The following is a 21,106-nucleotide window of genomic DNA, read 5'->3' as shown; positions in this document are numbered from 1 at the left end:
TACGGCTTGTGATCTTGTAGGTCCGGTGCTTTCGGTTGCGCGCGACACCGGCGGGCAACCAAGTGTAAATCAGCCATTTACAGCGCGGCCACCATGCACTTACCTGTGCATGCAGACTCCCATCAGGGCTCATGCCTCCCCCCCCCCCATCTTAACCTTTATTTACCCAGGGAAAGTTGACTGAGGCACAGATGCTCTCTCTCTCTCTCTCTCTCTCTCTCTCTCTCTCTCTCTCTCTCTCTCTCTCTTCTCTTTTTTTTTTACAGCAACGCCCTGCTCCTTTCTTCACACTCACACACTTACTGTACTCACACATTTACACCTATAGGAGCTGCCGATATAATCTGAGCCTCCTACTGTTGGCAGCCCACTGAGTCAAACAATGGGCGGTTAAGTGCGTTGCTCAAGGGCACCTCAGATGTTGATGGATTATAGTTGATGATGAGCACATGGTGACTTGCCCGACCCAGATATTCTTCCCCAGCCAGTCCATATAGGGATGGTGCATGCCCGGTGGTTTCTCATAAGCGAATACCTACACAGTTTTCTTGGGTGTTAATTTAACACATGGGGAGTGTAAAAGTGAGTAAGGGTTCAAATGAAATGCCTGAGACAAGAAGATGGAAGGTGAGGCGGAGAGGGGTGGGGTGCATGCACATGGGATGGGGTACTACTGGGGTCAGTAGAACCAAGTCAATTTAGTGTAATATTAGAGGTAACCTCAAACTCTGTTATTAACAACACCTTCTTTGGAAAACTATATCCACATGAGGGACCACACAGAGAAACTTATTTAAGCAGTGCTTTCCGCGAGCAATAGTTTATGAACAATGCATGGCAACAAGAATGGCCTTCTGCGATATTATAGCTGATATAGATAGCTGTAAAAACGTAGACACACTTGGTTCGCGTACTGAATCAATAATGTGCGTGAACAAAAAACAACAACCCAACAACAACAACAAGTGTAATTAATGATGACAGTTCTGCTGTTGCTATGCAATAAAAGCCATGTGCCTGTATAGTTCCTCTCGCTATTCTTTTTGAGTGATGACCTTGTCAAAAGTGGAAGCAGCCTCTGCTGTACCCCAAACACTCAGTTAACCACTGACAACCCTAGGCTACTTAACTGACCGGGGCCCCTATTTATCTGTACCCTGTACTAGGCCCCCTCCTTTTTTCCCTCTACACCAGTGGTTTTCAACCCTTTTATCAAGGTCCATTAATATTGTCTCCACCAGGCCAAAGGCATGGGGAGTATGTATTGCACTCCGTCCGTGTGTGTGTGTGTGTGTGTCTGTCCGTCCGTCTGTGTACAGCTAATCTCCGGCACCGTTAACCTGGTCGATGCCAAATTTTGCACACACACTCCCTGGATGCCAACAATGAACCTCTGCCCCACATCTTCCAGAACGGCCTGAAACATTGGCTTTCAAAGTTTGCAGGATTGGCCCGTTTTGAACAAAAAGCCAAAAATCATGAACGCAGCATGCCACCAGCAGGTGGATTTTTGCAAAATACCTCAAATCATCCAATCGCCATCCAAGGCGTAAGAATAAATGGCACCCTTTTCACATTGGCCTATTATAGCGCCACCAGGAAGCCTCAACCTGACCTGCCCTGGTGGAGACCTGTGCCCAGAGGGGCCACTTTATCTAGTTTATTCTGCATTTGATGCACTGCAATTCAGTATACCTGACGAAGGCCACAGAGGCCGAAACGTTCTTCGGACTTTTTCTTTCTTTTACTGTTTATTCTGCATTTGAACCACGGACCACCATTTGATTGAAATGTATCCTTGCAGACCAATGCAGAATATTTTTTATCATTGAATAAAATTGTTTGTCCACAATTTCATGGAGACATAAGAGGCTAACTTTGATCGAAATAACAATTATTCGTGTAGATTTCTTGTAAATTAAGTAGGCCTAAAGCAGATATTTAATATAGATTTAATTCTTGAGAGCGTAAATATGAAATCAAATGGACCATTTTTACACTCTCAAGAGTTAAAGATCTATAAGGGTCCATTTGGTTACCAACTCTTCATCATTTAAGTGTGGACCACCAGGAACCCCCTCAAGGACCACTGGTTGAGAACCACTGCTCTAGACCATATATCAGTGCAGCTGAAAATATTATATTCGACATACAAGCGATGTGAGCTTGCAGATCGGCTATTTCTTTCAGAATGTCTGACCCCAGAATAGGACGCTATAGGGTTCTGTTTCAGCTTTAAGTTCAGCTTAAATTAGTATTTTCTTCTTGTAACGACCACTCCCAAATTCACCCCCTATAATTCAAGAATTCCTCTCCAGTTGATTTGTGCCTCTCGTTTTGCTGCTCTTCAAAGCACCGGCACATGGACACCTTGGAGGATTTATTTTCCTTCTTTTTTTAGATTTCTTTTTGGCTTTTGTGCCTTTATTGTTAGATTGATTGTTAAATTCTAGATTGTGATAGATAGTGAAGGCGGACAGGAAAGAGGGAGAGAGAGAGGGAGAGACATGCAGCAAAGGTCGTCATGAACGGGACTCGAACAAGTCAGGCCAGAGCCTATTATGTGGCATGCGCCTGGAGGACCGTTAGGCCAGCGGGCGCCCCACCTTAATTGGACTTGGAGGACTAGATCAGAAAGCCCATATGGGTATCAGGACAGACTGACTTTTTTTGTGGGGTGTTAGTTATTCCACGCTCCCATTTGTCTTCAAGAAGGCTGTTATATTCCCTTAAATCCATTGTCATTTGGTGATTGGCCAGTATGTGTTGTCCTTGAACAGATACTTTAAAGCCCAAGGTGGCTGACTGTAAATGTGGAGATTTTCTGCTGCTTCATCCAACTAGCTGGCTGGCATTAATTATCTTCAACATATATGTTGATGTGTAGGATTACACTGAAGCATATACATACAGTATTGAACTGAAGCCAGCACATTGTGAAAACCTCTGTGTTCATTTTTTACTACTCAAGAGTGTATACAAACGGAAGTAAATGGACCCGTAATTTGCCTCCATTTGCTTCTATCCATACACTCTTTGGAGTTAAACCAAATATATAAATGTGTATATCTATAGATAGACAGCTTCATTGATCCCCCCAAGTTAATTTCATGTGCCAGAGGTAGCACAGTAGTTTGTTACAGATACAGGGCATAAGAAGTACACAGTTATATATAGTAAGACTAACATCACAATAAAGACGACACCATCAATTAGTAATTATGTTTACAAACATATCTGAAAGACACCATTTAATAATTAATAAAGAAAAAGTATACAAACGTATACACCCTAACTACAATCCTGCCTGATGCAGTCAGAACAAAGAAGGGTACAAGTGAACTGCAGATGTAACACTCTTTACTGTGCACCTCCCAAAAGCTGAGGCTATATGACTGCCAAGTCTGCAAAGTTACACAGTGGTAAATGTTAAGGTCAACTTAAGGTCAAGAGGACAGCACTGAATTTGTGTGAGGAGACGTACATCAATATAAGGCTTTTGTTTTAGCTATCATATTTTTTGCTTTGCAGTGTTATTGGTATTTTGTTTAGAGAATCCAATCAATCCATTGACTATTTAGCCAGGCTTTCACTGCATTGCTCTTTAGTGTCTCTCATGCAGTTTGTATGTTGAATTAGCATTAGTTGAGAGTTTAGATACTGTGTGTGTGTGTGTGTGTGTGTGTGTGTGTGTGTGTGCGTGCGTGCGTGCGTGCGTGCGTGCGTGCGTGCGTGCGTGCGTGCGTGCGTGCGTGCATGCGTGTGTGTGTGTGTATTTAAAAAAAAATGTATTAAATGCAACCAGTAAAATAATTGCACATGCCGCATGCTTCACTTCAAATAGTATTGTATTGTACCATGTTATGTACCAAACAAACATGACATATTTTGTTTGCATACACAATTCACTCCTGTTTGCATCTTACAAAGAATGTAGAATCAATAATTTTGCAGATCTCATGACTTTACACCTACCAAAAATCTAACTTAGTAATCAGACTTTTATAAACGATATCTAAAGCTGCTAAAACTAGGTGCTTATTGTTTGTGTTTATTAGGCCAATGTCTTTTAAATATAGTCACACCCTTACTTCTATAAAATCTGTCCATATAATTTCATTATATCTTATGCTGATATGTCACACAATGAACAGCTACAGTGTCCAAAGCATATTTGCTGAAACACACTCAACATACAGTGATGAATGATACCACGGGCATGGCAAACAGAGAAGGCAACAAGTTTAAAGATTTTGAACCATAATTCAGAGACAGTCATAGAACACTGTAGCTCTTTACGGCACGTCCTGTTGTGGTGAGGAGAATTGTAGAGGGAATTGATTTTTGGCTGTGTCACACTTACAATGAATGTTTGAAACTAATAACACTTTGCTGGGCCTCAGTAGACCAATACTAACTCTCTGAAGGAAAACCGTTCAATTGTTATTATACTTTTGTCGTTTTTTATATTCAGATAGTTTTGGTGGTAGATATTTTAGCTTAGCTTATTATATATATATTTATTTTATTTAGTACATATGGAATCACCGCCTTTTCCTTTATTTGGCCTCAGTGGAAACATTTAAACTATACCTATTTATAGCTCTAATATCAAATACAATGTGTGAGTTGTAATACAGAATAAAAGTGCCCTTTAAAGTTTGGTTTCTATTTTCATCTTAGTTGCCTAAACAGCCAATAGCACGGCATGCCTATTCTTAGTTGGATTGGTATCACATCTGTTAAAGACTTTGATCTACGTAGGACTACATTATTTATCTGTCTCTTATCGTTAAGTGAAGTTCAACTATTGAGGATAGTGATTCTGTGCAACTATATGGTGGGACGATTCACTTACCTCCTGATTCGATACGGTCTTGATATCTATAGGGTCTCGATTCAATTGTGATTCTTAATTATATTGCGATTCAATGATTGTTGCGATTCAACATGGCGATTTTTGGCTTTTTGTTGCAAAGTTACTTTGCTTTTTAAAAACATTTAAAAATGATAAACAATAGGTCTATAAACCATGAAAAGTTGAATAATACACTTCAATGCAGCCAGATAACAGATCAGTCTTTCGGAAACACTATATTAGGGCTGTCAAAATAACAGAGTTAACTGAGTTAATTAAATTGCTAAATTAATTTGATTAAATCTTTTAACGCAATCAATGCATGCTTGGAATGACCCACCCCATACATCCCATAATCCCACTGCACTAACGAGCCCTATCTGGATGGGGAAAGAACAAGTCGGGTATTGCCATAAAAGGCTGCTCAAATCACATAGCACGACAACGGGGTGAGAGACAGAGAAACATGCATCATCCTACCACACTGGACTTGTTGTAAAGAATACAACATACATGCAAATGTATGTGAAATGTATCTGCATTCTGTCATTTAACTTTCCATTTCCACAACAATATATAGGCCTACAGAAAATGACATATTTTACCATTGAGTTCATTCTCTACTAATGTTTCCTAAATAGTAGAATGTTCAAGTTGGATGTTAAGTCTTCTTAACACAATAGCCTCAACAATAGCCTAAACAAAACAAAAACATATTTGTGCAATAATCGTTGAACTTCTGGAATTGTTCGTCGATGAAATGCCGGGCCCTTTTGCATTTTCAGGTTGTATTTCTAGTACACTTAGCGGCCCTGCTGACGAGCATTTATCACGTCTCTTTCAGTGATGGCCTCTGCTGAGCAGTCGTGCACCAGCTTCCACCAGCAGCACAGCGCATAAGGCAGAGACACACAACTTTGCCACTGTGCCCTCGGAAGCGTGTGAGAGGAGAGACACAGAAAGAGAGCGAGAGAAAGAGAGAGAGAGACACCGTCATGTACAGTGTCGAGGACCTCCTCATTTCGCATGGATACAAATTACCCAAGAGCAGCAGTGGCCCACCTTCTGCCACGCCTTACGACAAGCGACCCACCGACTGCCAGCGTGAGCTGGTCGTGGACAACAGGGCCGACCGCGTTGGGACGCTGAATGGGTACGAGGCCGACCGGGGGCCTCCCTCGTCCCTTGCCGGGGTTTACGGCAGCAGGCATGCACTCCTGGCCAAGGGCTACGCCCACGCCCTCGCTGCTGACAACGAGAGAGGGGAGAGGCTCCTAATACGGAGGAAAGGGGAACCTGGGAGTGGTAACCTAGGTGACGCACAGGTCCTGGGTGATTCTCTCGCCACGGATAGCGGGTGAGTGTTTCTTTTTTCTTCTTCCTTTGCTTCTTCTCTTTTGAGATTCCCTCCCAACAACACTCCCCTCTAAACCCCACCCTCCCTCATGCACCCCACCCCATTCCTTCCCTCCCCTCTCCCCCTCTCCTAGCTGGGGCCCTTTGGTATTGCATGCAAAGCCGAGTCTGCACTGCGCAGGTTTTTTTTTCTTTTCTCCCTCCCTCCCTCTCCCCTTCCCTCCTCTACTTCCCATTCCCCTCCTTTTGGAGCTGCAGAGTACTCTGTCTGCAGCAAGTAAAGCACTGCTCCTCTTGTGTTACGCTGGGACAACATGAGCAATTATGAAGGGTGCCCCCCCCCCCACCCCCCTCTGCATATATTTGACTTGTTTTTGTCCATGGTATAAGAGTACATGCTCTGCATCCCTCTGCAGAGCCCACCCATGCGCCAGTATATCTTCTTCACCAGCCTCCAGCAGGCAGGCAGACAGGGCTAAACAGCAGCAGCAGCAGACAGGCAGCGAGAGGGCTGAGGGTGGACTGGAACATGCCTCAAGACAGGCGCGCAATCACTCCACTGTAAACACTGGCACACTGAATCACGCCCAGCACGTGCTCTGTGATGTAAGCATGTTGCTGGGCAAGTGTGCACAGCGCAGCAGCTCCCATACTGTACAGTAGCGTTAGAGCATATGCTGCTGCTATAGGAGGGAGTGTTCCATTGACTTTGCTTGTGTGCTTTAAAATGAATGAGTGCAGCGGCTCAGCGGCTCAATCAACCTCACAGTTTAGGGTAGACAGAAGTGAATAATTCGGAAAGTTAATTGTGAATAATTTTGCGATAATTTGAATGTTTATTAGATTGGATTGGGTTATTTTATTCTGTTATGATAGATTTACAGATTTATTTATTCATTGATTTATTCATGCCAGAGAGACAGCTTTGTGTTCTCTCGTTTCAACTCCCCTAGATGGGTAGAAGAATAAATGATCATAGCTCTTTTTTAAGATCTGAAGTGTTTTTATTTCAAAAACCACAGTTTGAAAAACCACTGCATCTTACATCTTACATCTCCCTTAGCTCAGTGAAATAGATTCCCTCTCCCACATCTGTCTCCTCTACTCGCTCTCATGGCTTTTGTCTCAAAATGTATTTTTTGCCCATTCTTCTTTTGTTCTTGTCGTCAACTCCTTGTCCTGGCTCTTCTCTCTTATACGCATGATAACCTTTAAACACTATACGGCTCTGAACCTGCTTTTGCTATTGTTTGCTTCTGCAGTTTACAATGTTTGTAATTCCCTCTGGATGGGAGCGACGGCTCTAAATGTCTAACGTGTAGAACGTAAGGGAAAACTATAGTGCCTGACTCCATTGTAACGATGTCCATCACAGAGTGTTGTCACGGTGGCTTAAGGAGACGTGCCGGGATGTGACTGATGACCTGCGAATAATCAGGTTCATGGAAGCGTCTCGTCTGTGTGCTCGTTCTGCTGGAGTGCTCAGTTCAAACAACAACACGGCAAACAATGATGGACAAAATGTGAATTTAAAATAGCATTAGGGAGAGGGAGTTAGCCAGATCCCCTGTCTTAAAAGGGTTGAAGATGTTCCGGAGAATGTGCGGATGGCCATCAATGACAATAGTTTCAGCACTGCGACATGCACTTAATCACATGTACTTAATCAGGGATAGGCGTGGACCAAAAGAAAAGGATATTGTTGGTAGACTGATAGACTACATTGCTATATATATAATATAGTCACTTTTGCTTCCCTGGGGGGTAACATCCAGGTGTAATGGCAGCACTGCAGTATAGGCATAAATTCATAAATAAAGGACTGATTCAGGTAAGAGAGATACAACTTAGATCCAGAATACAAAAAAATAAGAATAAAGAAGTAGTCAAATCCAAATGACAGACATTAAATGGTATTTCTTTTGTCCTTTTCTTTGAAAATAGTAGATGTACAACCACACCTTGTAGACCATGCAGTAGTTTCCAAACTTTTCAGGTCTGGAAACAGTATTGTAGACAAAGCCTGTTAGATCAGCTATTTTGGCCACGTGCCACCCCCGTATGACGGCGGTGACATATAAATCAGCCTTAAGTGGTTAAGAAGCAACAGTGGCTGAGTGTCCACATGACCAACTTTCATAATAAGGTCAGCACAATTTAATATGCAGATCATATTGCAGAAACGGCACATTTTACGCGTGTCTTCAAGGGAGCCGGGAGCCGCTGACTTAAGCACTTCCGTCCCTGATGTGTGGCGCTCCTTCCTTCCTCTTGTCGTGTTGTGGAGGAAAGACTCCAGAAGATGAAACACTGCCTTGCATGTGGGCCAACATGCAGCGTTTTCTATTTGACAATTATCAATATCTCTGATTTAACTACTTAAAGAGGCACTATGTAACTTTCCTCTTCATAGAGGTTGTTTTTATTTCCCCCCGAAATGTTTCTTAAGGAATACATTACCCCCCCCCCCCCCCCGAGATTTGTCTTCAAGTTCAGCAAGCATTTTGCTTTGATGAAATGGTTAATTGAAACCGTTTTAACACACACTGATTTTAAATGTCCTAAATATCTCATGTTTGCTCTAGTGATTTTGAATGTGCTAAATATCTCATGTGTTCATCTAGTGAGTGTTCATTCACTAGAATGCGACGTTCTCTATTGAAGCCTTATGAACGTGGTTTCAAGATGATCTTTCTCATAAATGTGAAGAAAACAATAATTCTGAGCTAATGGTGTGAAGTGAGGGGCGCTCTTATCATCATTCATCATCACATTCCAGCCAATCACAATTGGCGTCCCCACTTTTCTGTCCTCACTTTGTATCCTCAATAAGTACATTGCTCAGCCAATCAAATCATCGCTATGGGGTACATACACACAAACAAACACACAAAGCTGGGCATATAGGAGGGGCGTCTCAAAAAACAAGCTCTGACACGAGAAAGACTCAGCCAATTTGAATTCTAGCAAATCGATTTGAACCAGTCTGAATGATATAATATAGTATCAAATTAATATTATAGTATATTAATACAATACAACTAGACTAGCAGCACATCTCCACTCACTGGTTGAAGGTGGTCTCCCTGCATGCTCTTCCATTGAGAAGGACACCTACTGGTTGATTAGTAGTACTGCGTGCAGCTCGGGTGAAAAAGACCTGAGTTTGAACCCCGGTGAGGAAACGGCTAGCAGCGTTTGAGTGTCACCTTTGAGCTACTATACATTGCGGACATAAACACAGGGGGTGCTACTGTATATAACAGCTGGTGGTGCTTTGCATCTATGACACTATGTGTGTGTCCTTGTTCTCAAGTGAAAACCATCAAGCCTATTACTGTATTACATCTTGTAAAAGATGTCCTCTGTTTGTTAGTTTTTCTACTGAGACTACGTGTGATCTATAGGCCTATATCCCAGCAAAACAGAGCCTGGACAAACAGCATTTGTGAATAATGCTTTGCACAGGAAAACATTATTCATGAAAAATAAAATATATACTGAGAGATCAGATTAAATCTAGGATATTGATAATTGTCATGCATGATCAATGCAGTATTGAACAGGGAATTGTGTATCAGAAAACTATATACAATTGTCTTGAAAGACCTTTGTGTGTTGGTTGAATTGTATACTTCTTATACGAATTTGTGCACCATACCATGTGAACATGGTTGTGAGTTAAATAAATTATGATGATGTGATGATGATGATGATGATGATGATGATGATGTTATGCAGCCCATTCCACTGTCCCATGTGTCGAAAAACCACAATCATCTGATCTGGCATCTTAGTGACTTAGGACATGATACATGAATATTTTAACGATAATATAATGATAATTAATAGGAACTTAAAGTATACTACGTTAGTTCCATTGATCCAAGCGGTAACACAATCGATGGACTGATCATTCAAATAAACGCTGCATGTTCTGAAAATGGATGCGGAATTTCGGATTGGCGTGTTAAGTGTTAAGTGGTCAGATGTGTGTGCCGGTTTTTAAGTGGCCCTGATCCAGAAAATACAGCATGTATTTGCCAAGGCAATTCATAGGTGTCTACAGTCTTCAAATAGAATAAATGTAAGTTTGAGTCACACTTTATAAGCTGTAATAAATAAATGCATCATATATCAAAGTTAGCGAGGAATCTGCTGCATATTTAACTAGAAAGGTGTGGAAATTGGCTACTCAGAATGGGTAAGTCAGTCCTAGCTAACTAGAATGTATACTTTGGAAACTTTGAATGTATGTTTGTCTATAGACAAACGGAAAATAATCTGAAAAATCTGACACATAAATCAGCAGTACGATACAAAAGCAAATGGATTAATAAAAAATCATCATCATACATCTTCACATAACGTGCTCAGCCAATCAAATCATCACATTCCTTAAAACACACAAAGCTGTGCATATAGGAGGGGCTAGCGCCCCTCAAAAATAATAAAAAAATGGCATAACAGCTTGTTGCCAATATGGTCCAATTCACACACATTCACACACCAACGGCATGCAGACCCAACTATGCTAGGTATAGGTAGGTACCAACCTGCTCTTCGGGGGAAGTTATAGGTTAAGTGTCATGTTCAACAACACTTCAAAACTATAGCCCAGGGAGACCCGGGGATCTTACGGTTCCTAAGTGAGCTGCCTCCAGCTCTACCTCCTGAGCCACTGCCACCCCTTCTTATTAAGCCAACATTGATTCAGTCTGTATGTCACTAACTGCCTCTGGATCAGTGGGGACTTTTATTATGAAGAGCCCAAAATTCACCCCAAAAAGAACCGGAAGCTAAATCACCTAAAAAAGCTAATGTGGCTACCGTCTTTTTATAAGTCATCAGAAGTATTAAATGAGCAATAGCAACCGCGAGGTAGTGACAATTTAGTAATGAGCCACTAACATCAACGTTTCAAGATCGCACTTGTTGGATGGCGGGGAATCGTTTCTTTTTTTTTTTTGCGGCTTACGCATTTTATTGGTTTTTTGAAGGGACAGACAGTAGGCTGACAGGAAACGGGAGAGAGATGGGGGAAGACATGCAGTAAAGGCCGTGTCGGGCTCGGGAGTAGAACCCGCGGCACACTGCGACTGGATTACCAGTCGGGTGCCCAGACGATTATGCCACCGCCTGGGCCGGGGAATCGTTTCATTGACGCACCACAGGCAAGCCGAGCGTTACCTAGCGATGGAGACGCTTCTAGACAGTAGATAATCAGCAAGACCATTCTGAATCAATAAAAAACTGAAAAACACACACAGAGAACAACATAGCTACATTTAACTGTAGTCATGCCACCCTCCCAGTGTGTATGCTAATATTGCACTTTGTTTTGCTTTAGGTTCTACGATGTTCCCAGTTTGACGTACTCTGAGCCGCTGAGTCACGACGAGAGGGATGTGTCATACTGGAGGAGACGGGGGCAGGACTTCAGCGTCCTGCTGGACTACGCCGATGGCAGGGAGCTGCGGGCCTCTGCCGGCGCATGGAGGCCGCAGGCTCTGATAGCGGCAGAAGAGAGGCAAGCGCTTCAGCTATGGGAGGAGATCTCCTGGCTGAGGGACCCAGACGCAGCCCCGGGTCACTTGAGGGTGACTGGAGAGAGGAAGTGCCAGAGCCTGGGTACGGAGGAATGGAGGCCCGCTGTGGGGTTGGGGAGGCATCTTTCTGATGGGGAAGGTGACAGGTGGGCTCAGGATCACCACCGCCTGAGGATCACAGACGGCACCTTTCACCCCAGAACTAAAGCCAAGTCGCAGTCTCTCCCCAGGGTCCTTTCGCCTGATGGAACTGAAATCAGAGATCTAGTCCTGTCCAGGCCGAGCTTGCCAAGCTTACCGGACAGACAGAGGGTTAGCAGCACTGTTTTCTCTGGGCCTTACAGTAGGTATATCTACAGCGGTGCTGTTGGCAGGGATAGGTGGGGCAGGAATGCCTGGCCAAGCAGCCATGTTGCACTTTTACCAAAGCCCAGGTTCAGCAGGCCTTTGAAGCCTCCATCATACGAGATTCACCAGCAGACTAGGGGTAGCGCAGAAATGCTTGCTATAGACCAGGGTGCCAAACAAAAAGACAGGCCTATCTATTACCCAAGGGGTGGCGAGCTGCAGCAGAGACAAGACTATTTTGCACAACACTCTGCCATCTTTGGTGTGGAGCCGCCTGGCTACATTCCGCCCCCATCTTACCGAAGAGTGCTGCCCCCGAGACCAATCCCAATCAACCGCAATGAGATGGCAAACCTGAGGTGGAGGGGCGACACTCTGCACCTGACCAGCTCAGACCACGGGAGATGGTTTTCTAGGCAGACAGGGGGTTCGTGGTTGGAACACTATGGGGATCGAGGTATGCCCTATCGGAGACAGGTTCATTCTGGATACGAAGAACATCCAGGTCATTCCCGTTACTTACCCATCGAAGATCCAAGAGTGAGAAAATTCTCAGGAGGGCCTGGCGGAAATTCTCTCACTGACTCGGACAAGATCCGGAACATCAACAAAGAGTTTCCCTGCGCTAAGGTTTTTGGACAATCTACACATGATAGTGCCTTTCCCACCACACAGGGGCTAGCTCCCAATACCAATAGTCGAAAATCTCTCAATGACAATGACAGCAGTAATAGTAGATGGTGCAACAGGGGAATAAATAAAGGAACTGACAGTGTAGCTGAACCAGTCGTAAGTCAAGTCTCAATGTCATCAATCTCAAACCGAGCTCCTGACCCCATCATGAGTCAAACCTCAATGTCATCAATCCCAAGCCGAGTTCCTGATCCCATCATGAGTCAAACCTCAATGTCATCAATCCCAAGCCGAGTTCCTGACCCCCACATGAGTCAAACCTCAATGTCATCAATCCCAAGCCGAGTTCCTGACCCCTACATGAGTCAAACCTCAATGTCATCAATCCCAAGCCGAGTTCCTGACCCCCACATGAGTCAAACCTCAATGTCATCAATCCCAAGCCGAGTTCCTGACCCCTACATGAGTCAAACCTCAATGTCATCAATCCCAAGCCGAGTTCCTGACCCCTACATGAGTCAAACCTCAATGTCATCAATCCCAAGCCGAGTTCCTGACCCACACATGAGTCAAACCTCAATGTCATCAATCCCAAACAGAGTTCCCGACCCCCACATGAGTCAAACCTCAATGTCATCAATCCCAAACAGAGTTCCTGAAGCCCTTGCGACTCAAATCTCAATGTCATCAATGTCAAGTCGAGTTCCTGACCCCCTCGCGAGTCAAGTCTCAATGTCATCAATGTCAAGCAGAGTTCCTGAACCCCTCATGAGTCAAATCTCAATGTCATCAATGTCAAGTCGAGTTCCTGACCCTCTCGCGAGTCAAGTCTCAATGTCATCAATGTCAAGCAGAGTTCCTGACCCCCTCGCTAGTCAAATCTCTATGTCATCAATGTCAAGTAGAGTTCCTGACCCCCTCGCTAGTCAAATCTCAATGTCATCAATGTCAAGTAGAGTTCCTGACCCCCTCGCTAGTCAAATCTCTATGTCATCAATGTCAAGTAGAGTTCCTGACCCCGTCGCGAGTCAAATCTCTATGTCATCAATGTCAAGTCGAGTTCCTGACCCCGTTGCGAGTCAAATCTCTATGTCATCAATGTCAAGTCGAGTTCCTGACCCCCTCGCGAATCAAATATCTATGTCATCAATGTCAAGTCGAGTTCCTGACCCCCTCGCGAGTCAAATCTCTATGTCATCAATTTCTAGTCGAGTTCCTGACCCCCTTGCAAGTCAAATCTCTATGTCATCAATGTCAAGCCGAGCTACTGAAGCCCTCGCGAGTCAATACTCCATGTCATCAATGTCAAGCCGAGCCACTGAAGCCCTTGTGAGTCAATACTCAATGTCATCCATGTCAAGCCGAGCTTGTTCTGAAGCAGTCATGAGTCAGCCCTCAATGTCATCAATGTCAAGCCGAGGTCCTGAACTAGTCTTAAGTCAATACTCAATGTCATCAATCTCAAGCCGCGCAAATTTCTTTCCTTCAAGTATTCTCGGTAAACCACCACCTCCCCCATGCAAGCCTGCTGACCAGGGTTCATCTGAAACTGTCACAGAAGTAAAGAAGCCGGAACCGCCACCGGAACCACCAGAGAAATTGGACAAAACAAAAAATCTAAAAAAGAAACTTAGTGAAACAATATTCTGTCTTGTTTCCGTCCCTGTTACCCCACAGTTCAGTGGGATATTGCGTGACCAGAATAACAACAATGAAAAGCCTCCAGATCCGGTGGACAGTCCGAGTGAGAACAAGACTGGCCACTTAACAAACCAAAGTCTCCAAAGCACATCTTCAGCCGAGGCCGAGCTGCAAGCCCTCACTGGTAGCTTCGCAAGCAGCAAAACGAGCAGCAGAGCGAGCAGTAAACTGGTGAAAAGATTACCCAGACCCCCTAAGATAAACCATTACAAGGAGATGAAATTGTCGGGAGATTCCTGGCCTGCAAACCAGTATCGAGACCAAGAGACTCAAACTAGCCCAGAGGCCCGAAAACCAGCCCCAATGGGGCCTGAAAACAAGGAAGCACAACAACAACAAGAAGAGCCTGTCCCCCAAGGAACTGATGTCCCCACGGACAGTGGCACTGGCAGTGTGGTAAGCACTGTCTTCACTTTCCCTATAAAAGGGGTGAAGAGCCTGAAACTATCCAGCAACAGCGCCTTCTCCCTGACCGCCACTTTCTCCAGCCAGCTGAATAAGAGCACAGCTCAGCCGCCAGATGCAGCAGCAGCAGAAGAATCACCCTCAGGAACCACGGAGGAGGCCGATCCAGAACCAAGTGATGAAGAAGAGGAGTTTGGGGAATTCCTGCTGAGGCCAGCAAGCCAGCGACCGTGGGATGCTGTCAAAGAGTTGGAGATCATCAATAAGGAGCTCCAGGAGCAACAACAGCAACAGCAACAGCAGCAACAGCAGCAGAGCAGCAAGCAGCCCAGTGTTGACAAGTGCATTGAGGATCTCAACGAGGCCTACAAAGACATCTTGGAGCTAGGCACCGCTAGCAATAAGGTCCCCAACGGCTCAGTCCAAATCCCCGAGCGCATCAAGATCCGGCTGACATCAGAGCCCATAAAAAGGCCCAGCAGCCTTAGGCGTAGCGCGGTGAGCTGGTCAGTTGACCCAGAGTACAGAGAGATCAAGAGCGCCTTCTCGAGGCCCGCAACAAAATCAGTCACTTTCAGCAAGCAGCTTCGGGAGGAGCTTCCTGTCCCACCTCGGGAAACAGGCTTCAGAGAATACAGGGTCATTGCGCAACTTTCGCGCACACAGAGCAGCATGGACGGCAGGACAGTGAAACTGGACCTGCCCGATGAGCCTATTGAGATGCCAATTTGTGACTTTAGCCTCGCAGCAGCTGAGCTCCCGTGGGCAGATAGGCAACCCATGCAGGATGCCTCAACACTTACCAGTCCCCCGGATTATGAGGACATATGCCCGACTTTGCGTCGGTCCAGAGACTCACTCCACAAAATATCCACAGATGGAGACAATCCTCTCGACAACAATGCAGCATCTGAGGAGGAGTGTCCCATTTGCAAGAGAGAGATGGAGAATCAGATGAGACAGGCCCCATTGCCTCGCCTCGACGAGGAGAACAGCTCTGACAGCTCCGGCAATCAAAATGGCAGCCCGCCACAACACGCCGCACTGGAACGCAGTGAGCCTGGATCGAATCAGTCTGGGTCTGAACTGTGTCCCAAAACGAGGGAGCAGCATTCGTTAACTGACGAGAACTCTGGAGGCGCTGAGAAAACGGATGCATCTGAGATCAAGTCTGCCGAGGGTATGCCAGAGAATGGATCTACAGACATGTCGATAGTATTAGTGGAGGATGTGCCTGCAGATTCCCAAGTCACGGAGGAGCAGAGTGTTGAACCAGAAACTAAAGTCTTCATAACTGAAATAGAAATAGCAGAAAGGGAACCAATTACAGGCGATAGCCCTGAAGACAGTGCAGAGAAAGGGACAGCTGAAGTGAAAGACGCGTGCGAGGAACAGAGCTCGCAGTCCACAGCGGCCAATAACAGGCAGGAGCAAGAGAAGAAGCCATTTGCCGTCCCAGAACATAGACATGTTCCACGGACTCATCTGGGCCGAGAACACCCAGGGTTACCCGAGTTCCCACCAGACCGACTGCCTCTCTCTGTCCCCCCGATCCCTGATCGCAGACTCTCTCTCAGCCTGGAGGGCGAGAGGAGGATAAGGGGTCCTTCCCAACGCATAGAGGCTCTGCAGGACAAACTGGCTGCTTCGCCGAGTCGGGTGCCCGCGGAACGCCTGGCCCGTATGAAAGAGGTGGACGCTCTGTCTCGCCTGAGGAGTATCGGCATGAAGAGCATGGACTCTGTGGAGGGGGAGGGGGAGGCACAGGGGGAGGCACAGGGAGAGGAGGAGCCACAGGGGGAGGTGGGGCCACAGGGGGAAGGGGAGGAGGAGGATGGGGAGTCCACAGGTGGACAGACTGAGAATCTCCTTCCTGCCCCCCAGAAGAAGGAGGATGATCCAGAGGTTACTCCTTCTCGGCAAGGCTCTGAAGAGACAGTGTTGCAGAACGAGGAGGCGTCAACTCCCTCAGGTAGGACACACAATTTCACAGCAAATGCTGGTAAACGTAGTTGCAGTATGAAAATAATTTAATTTCAAAATTAAATTCTAGAATTTGAGAAAGTGCTGATTCAATTATGATATTAAAGATATAATCTTTTGGAACTCAACAACACATTGTCTATGTTGTTGTTGTTGTTTATGTTAAAATACATAAATTATGTCATTTTTGGTACATTTTCGCAGACTCACAAATAAGAAAGTGATTAATAGTGTTTACTGTTTAGAGAAGTTGGCTCTATATATAATAAATATATATAGAGACATATAATATAATAAACACATTTATGTAGAAGTAGTTATTGTGAAAAATATACCAGTGAAAGATTATATCAAAAATAACGTTCAGACTGCGCGATTTCATACAATGTCAATGCAATGACAAGAATTGTGCGAACGGGCACCGGCGCGACCTGGCGTGGTAAAAACGGGACGAACCAAGGCGAATATATATATATACGGTATTCAGGTCTGAACGCAAGAGCCCCCATGAGGTGAACGGAGTTGTCGTAACTCTGTCTTACTCTATGGCTCTGACCAGACCTCCGAGGTGGATAGCTATGGTGGATGGTGGATAGTCTGGTGACACTGATGCGAGGTTACTCCGTGGTGAGAAATAATACAACATATGCATGTACGGTATAAGGAATGACAGCTTGGCACACACGACAGATGACGCTCCAGAATGCAGCTAATATTGTTGATGCCATTTGCTTTGATTGAATAAGTGATTGAACACGTACGCTGTAATATGATTTGATTTGGGTGTGTTCTTTTTTGGTTGATTATCGTGAATTAAACTAATTATAGTAGCCTAAACTAATACTATTATACTAAAAAGGATAAAGAGGAAGGGAAAAGAGACATTTTCCCAGTACAATAATGTTTCAAGTTTACACATAGTGTACAAATAAATTACACGAATCAGTGCTGCAGATCAAACAGCAGTGACAAATGAAGAACTTTGTGCAAAATGTATCGATGAAGACCAGAGGCAGGCGAGGCAGGCGGGGCGTTACCATGTCATGACTCATGTCTTTGTCTATAGACGGACGTAGTTTAGAATCATGCGTTCGTACCCCCCCCCCCCCCCCCCCCCCCCCGTTTACTCCATATATGAAGCGGTTGAGCTTAAAACCAATTTTTAACATTGGTCCAGTTGCTATGCAACTCCTCGGTCACCACCACCTATGGGATCTTTGCAAGGCCCCTCCATTTACCTTGGTTAAAAAATAAATAAATATATATATATATATATATATATAATATATATATAATTATTAAATTTTTAGCACCTCTGTCCACCTGTCATTGATTTTTCAATGCAAGAATTGTTGGCCTCTATGGTGATATACAAAACTCTTCAAGGTGAATTCTCTCAGAACAAACATGTCTTATCCTCTGTGTGCCCTAGAACCAAGTGACGCAAGCCGGGTGGAGACAGTGTAGAAGAACTGCGTCCCGTCGTCTGCATCAGAGTTTCTCTTTAGCTCCAACACTGTGACCTGGCTGCCTACTAGAATGCCTTCATCTCATCCCAACACTGAAATGGCCTTCTTGTCCGACAAGAGCATTGTGTACACACCCCTCACCCGCCTCGGCGCTGCGTGGATTACTAAGAGTGCTGTTCCACTGCCAAAGGGAGGTGTCCCCTCAACCAAGGGGCAACTTCCACTACCCGCTGTCCTCCCCGTTCGACACTCCCTGTCCCCCCCACCCTACCCACGGCAGACTTTTCCGAGACCCCATTTGTACCCCCTATCCACCCCTGTATCCCATTCTCTTATAGGGTTTCTACTAGCTAGTCTTCTTGTAGCGGCTTGTCCTCTCTTGTCTATCCCCATCCCCTATGCTTTCCTCATTGGCAGACATTATGCAAATCTGTCCTGCATATACTAGAACTTCAACAACAAAAAAAAGTCCCGTAGTGAAGGTCGAGTCATTTCTCCACATTGCCGAGCGATCCTGTTTGTTTACGGGCAAGCTGTTAAAGGATATGAATGTAAGTGCTTATGTTTTACACTACGTAGACATAGGGGGAGTATTATCTTGTCATAAAGCTGTTTTGTGGCATTCAGAGTCCGATTACACCAAATTTTTACTGAGTTTTTGATTGTCATGGGCGAGGTAACAGCCGTTTTGAACTGGACATCACTGTCTTTGGCTCAAGAACTGTTTTCATTTCCAGACCAGATCCAATGAGTCTTTTATTTGTTTATGATTTTTTAACACATCGTGCCGTCTCATGGCTTTTCTCCAACAACACAGTGTAAAACCATAATCCCATGGAGCTCTTCAGTGAAGAGTGGCTCTATACCATATGACACGATAGATCAATGACAAACACATTGACTCTATGTGTGGAGAGGGGAGAGTTGCCTTCTGCATTCGGACGTGTGCGTGTCTCTGCAAGATCAGGTCTAGTTCCTGCAAGTTCACCGATCATCAACCCGGTGTGTTATAGCTCCAATCTCCAGGTAATTTCAGGAAGCAATAACATCACAGGTTAAGTCGAAGCAGAGGTTGGTAACTAACAAAATATTTAAAAGATAAAAAAAAAAGAAAAAGAAAAAAGATTTAAAAATGGTTACACGGACATAGAACAACAATAAAGATGGAGCAATATTGTTGTACAAACAGCAGTGATCTAGTGGAGCTAGTTGTAGGAAGCATTGTCAGGAGTCTTAAAAGGATAAGGCTGGTGTTGTATTACATTTGGTTCCATTGATTTCTTCCACCATCATTAAATTGTGGTTAAGTAAAGGCCAACTTTCCATAGATACAAAAAATAAATGTCGTCAGAATATTTACGTTTTTATTTTATTTAAAAATAAATCTCCAATTATGGCTATTCTTTACTCAATGAAGTATATTATGGCTTTTGTGATTAAATAAAACAAAACAAATCACTACACAATAATATGTAATAATGTCAAAAATAATTATGTTTTTATGCAACCACAATTTGAGGATGGCGGATTACGTTGGTGGAACCAAGTGTGGGGGAAAAACATAACTCTGCCAGCATCCTTCAATGTGAGCCTGTCTTTCAAATCATATTACAGGGATATGGAATCGTGTCAGGGTATATGGGTGTGGGGCGGGTGCTTCTTACTTTCATTATATACTGTAGATGATCTATGTTCATACATCTGTATCAACAAAAAAAGGGAGAACATTTCAAGGAGTATTTATTTTTGTTATCATTGAATTGTTAATCAGTTTGCATAATGTACAAAATAAAATATATTTTAAATATTTTAAGAGATATTTTGTATTTAAACCATGATATTTTATTTCTCCACACCTATCAAGCTGAAAGTATCATTATGTCTGTATAGTATCATATTGAGAGTATTGCATACTTTTTCTAGTGCTTTAAAAATAATCTGAGTGATGTGAAAAGGGATGGCCCTGTTGTGTGCCTTGAACACACAATTTGGTTTTAGCGAAACGCTAGGGCGCATCGTCGCGTGAATCTCGACAGGATGGGAAAATTCTGATAGTGCCATGATTTCCTATTTGATACAGTAGTGCTTTTTTCATATGCTAAACAACGAGAGTTGATGTTGGACGCACCTTGTGATATCTTATACGTCAAATCCATCTCGGATGTATTTCTTGTTGGTGGTCAGACATGTATTTATTTATTTTGTTGTCTTTGTATTTATTTTTTTGCCTTTGTCTTCCAGGCCAAACCATATGATCTGTTGTTTTGTCGCTCTTTCAAAGCAACATGTTTAGAAATTAAAGTGGGAAAATATGTTGTTTCATCCATGCTGCCACAATTTTCTGACAGTCTGTCTGTCTGTCTCATGTCTTTCTTTCTTTCTTTCTTTCTTTCTTTCTTTCTTTCTGTTACTTTACTGCTGTCGGACACTGCCTTGAGAGATACAATGCATTACTGTTGTCAAACAAAAAAAGCACCTCCTGAGAAGATGTTTGTCAGGATTGATGAAGTGAATGTATATTTTCTAATTAAGTCTAATTGTGTGTGTGTGTGTGTGTGTGTGTGTGTGTGTGTGTGTGTGTGTGTGTGTGTGTGTGCGTGCATGTGTGTGTGCGTGCGTACGTACGTACGTGCGTGCGTGCGTGGATTTGGACAGGTTTCAAGTTCAAGAAAACTGAAACTGAAGGAAATCTCAAATCTAAATTCATTCAAAAAAAGGTTGTGTTTTTTCTGCAGCAGCAGTGCATTAGTATAATGCAACGACAGTGAATCTGTAGGAACCTCTTGTTGTTCAGTCATCATCAA

General features: G+C 44.0%; 1 protein-coding gene across 1 annotated transcript; it reads left to right on the top strand.

Moving 5' to 3' along the window:
- Positions 1-5,853: 5,853 nt before the first annotated feature.
- Positions 5,854-18,300, top strand: jcadb (junctional cadherin 5 associated b; the record flags this gene model as incomplete). Its single annotated transcript, XM_083782647.1, has 4 exons — positions 5,854-6,215; positions 11,565-12,917; positions 14,211-16,822; positions 18,266-18,300. The coding sequence occupies 4 exons, from the start codon at positions 5,854-5,856 to the stop codon at positions 18,298-18,300; spliced, it is 4,362 nt and encodes a 1,453-aa protein (XP_083638773.1).
- Positions 18,301-21,106: the final 2,806 nt, after the last annotated feature.

This window comes from Protomyctophum parallelum, assembly GCF_964188405.1.
Source record: "Protomyctophum parallelum genome assembly, chromosome: 14".
NCBI classification, from domain to species: Eukaryota; Metazoa; Chordata; class Actinopteri; order Myctophiformes; family Myctophidae; genus Protomyctophum; species Protomyctophum parallelum.
The sequence above is the reverse complement of the archived record's forward strand: the minus strand, read 5'-3'. Positions and strand labels throughout refer to the sequence as shown.